The following is a 6,536-nucleotide window of genomic DNA, read 5'->3' as shown; positions in this document are numbered from 1 at the left end:
TAGCCAGTGGACCACCCAGAGTTGAAACAGTCCAGCTTGAAATTATACCTTAGATTATTTAAAGGTAAAACATTGCCAGTGGACCACCCAGAGTTAAAACATAGCCACCCAGAGTTAAAACATAGCTGGCGTAGTGTGAACAGGCCTGGGGTGGAGCGATAGCAAGTTGTTTGTTAGATGGGGCCCAGTAACGGAAACGAAGGTCTGCGCAAGTGAACGTCTGCGCAGTTCCCCTACGGAACCTATAAAAGCTTCTTTTATCGCAGCATTCTTTGTGTGTTTCTCCACCTTGAACAGCGATGGCGTCTTCTGATGCGTCCACGAGAACGCCCGGCTCTGCCCAGGAATCCCTCTTTTTGGTTCCCGTCTTCCCCAAGGAGCCGCACACCCTCCACTGCCTCCAAATCGACCTGGCCTCCAAATCCCGAAGAAAAATCGCCTTCCATAACCCCCAGGTAAGGGACAGCATCTTCCTTGAAGGCCATGCCTGCCTCTCTTTCCGTGCATCTGTCATGATCTTAGGAGGCTTTGGCTATGGCGAGGTAAAAGCTGCATCATCTGAGCTTCATATCCTTAACACCCTGGATGGCACATGGAAGAAAGGGGCCAGCATGGGATTTGCAAGGGGTGAGTTCGCATGGGGGGTCATGAATGAATGCCTTTATGTGGCAGGAGGCTACGGAGGAGAGGATATTGGCCCTAGAGTTGAATCAGAAGTGTATGATTTCAATGCTGGCACATGGTCCCCTGTTGCCGACATGCCCATGCGGATGTCAATCGATGTGTTCTTTGTATGGAGAGGGAGATTGTATGTGCGTGGGTACATTCAACAGAGCAGAATCTTGAAGCTTTTCTCCTACTTCCCTTCGTCGAATGAATGGACGGAAGAAGCATGGATGCTCAACATACTGAAGGATGTAAAGCCATTGTCCAACAACAAGGTTGTTGCTGCAGGTAAAGAGGATACCCTTTACATGCTAGGGTTGGAGGAAGCCTTGTTCAGTGCAGAGTTTGACATGGAACAAGCCTATTTGAATATTGTCAAGTTGGATTCCGAGAATCTCAAGTGGAAGAAGGTGCTCAAATATCTGGACGAAGTCTCGCACGATGACTGCGAGTGCACCATGGTAATGGACCGACATCCAAGCTTCCTTGCAGTTGATGGAAACAAGGTGCTGGTGATGGACCATTCAGATGAGGATGAGGACATCAAGTTCAAACAAGTAAAAGAGGTTCTTAAGGTTTCTTTGCTGTGCCCATCTTTGTGGGATGCAGCCATAATCACTGCTTAGTTGTTAGCTGAAGTTGGCTTTCCTTTTTTTAAGTAGACAAGCTAGTGAGGGTGTTATGGTGCTCAGTCATCCAAGTGAAGGATGACCTTTTGATGCAAGCATCATGATAACCTTTGACTCAACCATCATGCCCCCCAAATTTCAGATTGCTAGAAAGTTACTAGTGTGGTTTAATATAAACATTGTGTGGTGAAAGTTTTATGAGAGAGAGAGAGAGAGAGAGAGAGAGAGAGGAGACCAAAATGAACCTTGAAGAACAAGAGGTCGCAAACTATTCTACAGAAATGAAAAAGAAACAACAAAAAAAAAACCCCCCCTACTAACCATTGTATACTATAAACTTTGTGTGGTGAAAGAGTTACTCATAGTGATGTTTGATTTTCTCTGGATGGTTTGAATCTGTGTGTATGTTTTGCATTGACTAGACGTTTCTTTGGTGTGATTTTGGATGTGTTCCATGAATATGTAGTATGTGGGATGGTCAAGTCACCAACATCTTAGGATCTTTGATATGGGATCTTATCACAGTGCAAGTAAAACATGGCATCCATGCCTTGGCTCCTCTATGGAAGATATTGTTCTTCATTATCTCCTTTTTTTTGGCTTTCTATTGATGGGATGGTTTCTTTTCTCAAGACCCGAGTTGTTGTTTTTGAGATAGGCTCATTTCTAGTCACAACAATCTTTTGCAAGGGAGTAAAGCATTGCATGCGTTCGAGGCTTCGTTCTCTCTCTATAGAAGATGCTTATCTTCATCATCTCCTATTGTCATTGGCTTTATATTTATGAGACGATTGCTTTTATCAAGAGGTGCGGAGGGGTAGTTCTTCTTTTAAGATAGGCTCCTTGGTAGTCTATGAATAATGTGGTGCTTTTTGCTTCACCTAAAATGTGTGAGCATATGTAAACCTTTCCATTTTATATCTCTATGGTAGAAATGAATATGCAAACTAATATGAGGTGATGGGACATGCTTGAAGGTAGTTTTTTTCTCGGCCGCACTTTACCATGACAAATGTTGGACTTGTACAAGGTGAGATTAAAGTTTTGAAAGACAGTTTCAAGGCTTGTGTGTACTTTATGATTTATTCAACAATTATGTATAGTGCATATTTCTATAGAATTGGGCCAAAGTCCACCAAGCAGAGCAATGCATAGGATATCCTTTTGAGGGCTAAGCTTGCATTACAAAATTGGACTAAGATTGGGTGTGCCGAATAGTGTAAAATGTCAACAAGATAGCAATTGAAGTAGCGATTGAATTTTTAGTACATGCATTCTCAATTAGAGCAAATACATTTGAAGCAAAGCATATTGGAGAACAACTAGGCCTATTAAATTACAATTACCTAGCATCCACATGTTTAAGAAAACTACGTACATGGTTCTTGATGATTCCTAGCTTTCCATTATAGAGTTTCTTAATGTGGTGTCTAACAACATTTGTTCTCTCTCTCTCTCTCTCTCTCTCTCTCTCTCTCTCTTTGTGCACGCGCTCAGAGAGTTTTTATTTGCTTTGCTTTTATATCACCATCATAGGATCTCTCATGGCATATGCTTTGTTTTGCTCCCATAGGACATATTTTTGCTCCCATAGGACATAGGACATATTTTTGTAATGAAGGGGGCTTAGAATTAGACTCAAAGAGAGCCCATGGACATAGATATGGCCGGGTAAGTATGGAGGCCTAACATTAACGAGTGGGAAAAGGTGGGCAAGTATATAAGTGAATATTGTAACTAGGGGCATAACCCACTTTTACTAATGAAATCATACTTCTTGGAGCTCCATGCTTCTATGGCAACGGTGGTACTCCCGTGAGTGCATGTGGTACTTCATCATGAGTGCATGTGGTACTCCATTATGAGTGCAATCTTTCTTGCTTTCTTTTCTCTATCATTACAGTGGTATAAAGCCTTGTCTTTGATCCAAGATTTTTGAAAATTTTTAAAAATTCTTGATTTTCTTGAAATTTCTTAGGAATTTTCTTGATTTTCTTGTTTTGATTGATTTCTTGATCAAGAAATAAGGCATGGGGAGTGTGGAATGCTGGAATTCTTTGGGATTTTTTATTTGATTAATGTTTTGAGGGACTATGGGGGGTGACTGTGGACCAAAAATTAGGGCAATCGCTTCAAAATTTGAGGGACATGACCAAAATTAGAAAAATTTTTGTTGCTAATTAAGATTAGTAACCTTAATTAAAAGGTATATGCTTTCTCTCTTCTCTTGCTGATCCTCTGAGAAATAGGTTTTTCTCCATCTTGAAATGAAGCTTTACCTAGGGTTTCCATTGTATTCCTTCTAATCAAACCATGAAGAAAAGCGTGATTAAATTCTCTTGAAAGCTGTTGGAGATCGCTGCATCGCGCGTCGTTTTTGGGAGAGCTTCAAATTCCAAGCTCGTGGGGAGCAAGGATAGAGTTTCTTTAAGCTTAACCTAAATAAGGCAAGCTTAAATGGGTTGATTTAGGCTTCCAAGACTGCGGATTGAGCGTTTTCGACGTCTTTTTTTCCATGAGTCTTGTTGTGCGCAAGAGCGACTTCGAGTTGCAATTTAGCTTTATTATGATCATTCTCTTTATGTCTCAAGTCATCTCAAGCATCAAGGATTCAACAACCAAGCAATAATCATGGAGTAAGGGTACATTTTATATGTTGAATGCCATTGCTAAGAAGCTTTATTACAAGTGATATATGGTTGCATTTTAAATGCTTGGAATGCCATTAGTTTGCCTACTTGCATGCTAATTGCAATGAGGGGAATGCTCATGAGACTTTGAAGCCCTTGTATAGCCATTACATCTACCATTGAAAGGATTTTTTGGATGCATCATATGAGCCATTGATTTGCTTAAGCATTAAGCAAACATCACTCCTTTGGTGTTGAACCAATTGGAGTCTACTTGCCATCATATGATTGATTGATTGGTGCATTGATGAGGGCCATGGAGTAAAGGCAAAAGGAGTTAAAGTGATGCAAATCAGTGAGTTGTGTTTGTGAATCACATGATTTTGGATGCTCTGTGGATGTTGTTTTTGTGGTGATTGATGTGATGGAACCACTTTGGATGAATGGGGAAAGCATGAGTACATGCTCTTTGTAATGATGAAATGAAATAGCATGAGTCATGCTAAAAACATTGTAAGTGCTCCTATCTTATCCTTTTGAAGCTAAATCCACATACACTTCACTTGTATCCCACTTCAATTCATAGTATCTAGTATGCTTGTGAGGGTACCTCGGGGCATTGGAGGAGAGGCCCGGGGGGAGCATGGCATGAACTCTCCTTGTCGTGTGCTTTTGGTAAAACGGCAAGGAGGGGGATTAGGTACTTGGATGTGAAGACTTGGCCCCAACTTGTGTCTAGAATCGAACTAAGTATGAGGGTGGGAAGGCTTGTTGGCCGGGAGATCGGCAACAAGCATAAAGCTCTTCTTCGACACACAAGCGACTATATTGCAAGCATGCCAAGGCTATGGAAGCCATTGGTCACTTGATTGGATATGCCATGTTTGCTACTAGTGGTCGAAGCATAAGGGTTACATGAGAAAGCATATCCTTTTGATGAGGATCATTTGGGGCATTATATCATGAGTGGATATTGGGCACTTGCTTTTGCATTTTGATTGAGATTTGGGCCAAATTGCGAGGGAAACTACGACAAAATTTTTGTGATTTTTTTTGCACTCTGCAGTGGGTAAAGAAGTGCAATTTAGTCCTAACTCGCTCAAGATCTCTCAAGGGTCTTTGGAAGTCTTAAAAGGGCATCTGAAGGCGGTTCTAACTAGCCATCAAGTGGTTGATTCAGACACCATCTCAGGGTACAAAGTGGAAAGTTCTGTGTCAGGCTGAAAAACCCTAATTCAATCAAAAATAGGGCAGACTGAATTGAAGGTGTTTACATAGCTTAAGATCATTACTAAAGAGCTTCCCTATGAGCCAACAAGTTTCCAATTCCATGACCGTTTGGATGGTCAACCCATCATAGTTGACTTTCAAATAAAAGTCAAAACAGTGAGGTATAGGGGTGTTCGAAGTCATGATCCAGGGTAATAGACGTGTTTCCCTCATCAAGACGAACATGGAAAGCCTTTGATCTTTCAATTCCGACATTGGTATCACCAAAAACCCTAATTTGGTGTACCATAGGTGACCGTGAACAAAGAGGGAATGCCTTTACATGACATGAGTGATCGCATGGTGAATGAGGGCATGTCAGGGCACACAAGTGAAAGTGCACAAGTTTCTTTGGAGCACATTACTTTGGATATGCTAAAGGTTACTATCACCAAAGCTACTACGAAGGATGCACAAAGGGATATTTGCTTCCAAAATAGTGAGCTTTTGAGGCAAAACAGTGAGCATATGCGGCAAAAGAATGTTCTCATGGAGCAAATGTTCAATGCTATGAATGAGGGCTTCAAGAAGCTTGGTGATGGGATAAATGAAGTGCAAAGTTGTGTGGAAAAGATTAACACTTCCCTTGATAGGACAAGAGGTTGGTCACAACCACAAAGGTCATTTCCAAATCCATCATCTTGTGGGCTTAGTCGGCATGGAAATGTTGAAATTGAGGTGGGAACTTCCAATGGGTACACTCAAAGTATGAAGACAGCACTTCAAGAGAACCCAAAAGATGTTTCTCAGGTTGAATCACTCAAAGTATGAAGACAGCACTTCAAGAGAACCCAAAAGATGTTTCTCAGACAAGATTTGATGGAGGCCCAAAACAAAAGGAAATAGCCATAATTTTCAATGAAGATGACAAAGATAGGTATGCACGGTTGTATGATGAGGTCATACACTCCAAGTTACCAAAGTCCTTGACAAAGGATGAATTTGTGGATCGTATGATAAGCATTGCTCTCTTTTAATGGGGAAGGAGTCACTTGTATATAGCTCAAGGAATGGATTCGCAATTGGGATGCTTACTTTTGTGCATTCCCATACAATGAGGGAGATAAAGTGAAGCAAGCTACATGCAAATTTGGAGGCAAAGCTAGACAATGGTGGCTGCAAGTAATGTATGAGTACGAATGGGATTGGGCAAACTTAGCCTATGAAGTGGTACAAAACTTTGTGGCTGCTCAAGAGCAATGGAGCTTTAGGGAAAAATGTCACGCCATTATTATATGTGGATTCATTGCCTAAGTATGCCAAGGAATATTGGTACCTTTCCTTCTTTGTGCTGCCTAACATTGAGGAGAAGGAGATCATAGGTGGATTTGTGCAAAAATTA

At 41.2% G+C, this 6,536-nt stretch overlaps 1 protein-coding gene across 1 annotated transcript; it reads left to right on the top strand.

Moving 5' to 3' along the window:
• The first annotated feature begins 229 nt into the window (after positions 1-229).
• Positions 230-1,538, top strand: LOC147611726 (uncharacterized). Its single transcript, XM_086785028.1, has one exon. It carries the CDS (start codon positions 300-302, stop codon positions 1,290-1,292), a length of 993 nt encoding a protein of 330 aa, XP_086641154.1. The 5' UTR covers positions 230-299; the 3' UTR covers positions 1,293-1,538.
• Positions 1,539-6,536: the final 4,998 nt, after the last annotated feature.

Source organism: Cibotium barometz, chromosome 47 (genome assembly GCF_041138505.1).
Source record: "Cibotium barometz isolate CiBa-2024 chromosome 47, ASM4113850v1, whole genome shotgun sequence".
NCBI lineage: Eukaryota > Viridiplantae > Streptophyta > Polypodiopsida > Cyatheales > Cibotiaceae > Cibotium > Cibotium barometz.
The sequence above is the reverse complement of the archived record's forward strand: the minus strand, read 5'-3'. Positions and strand labels throughout refer to the sequence as shown.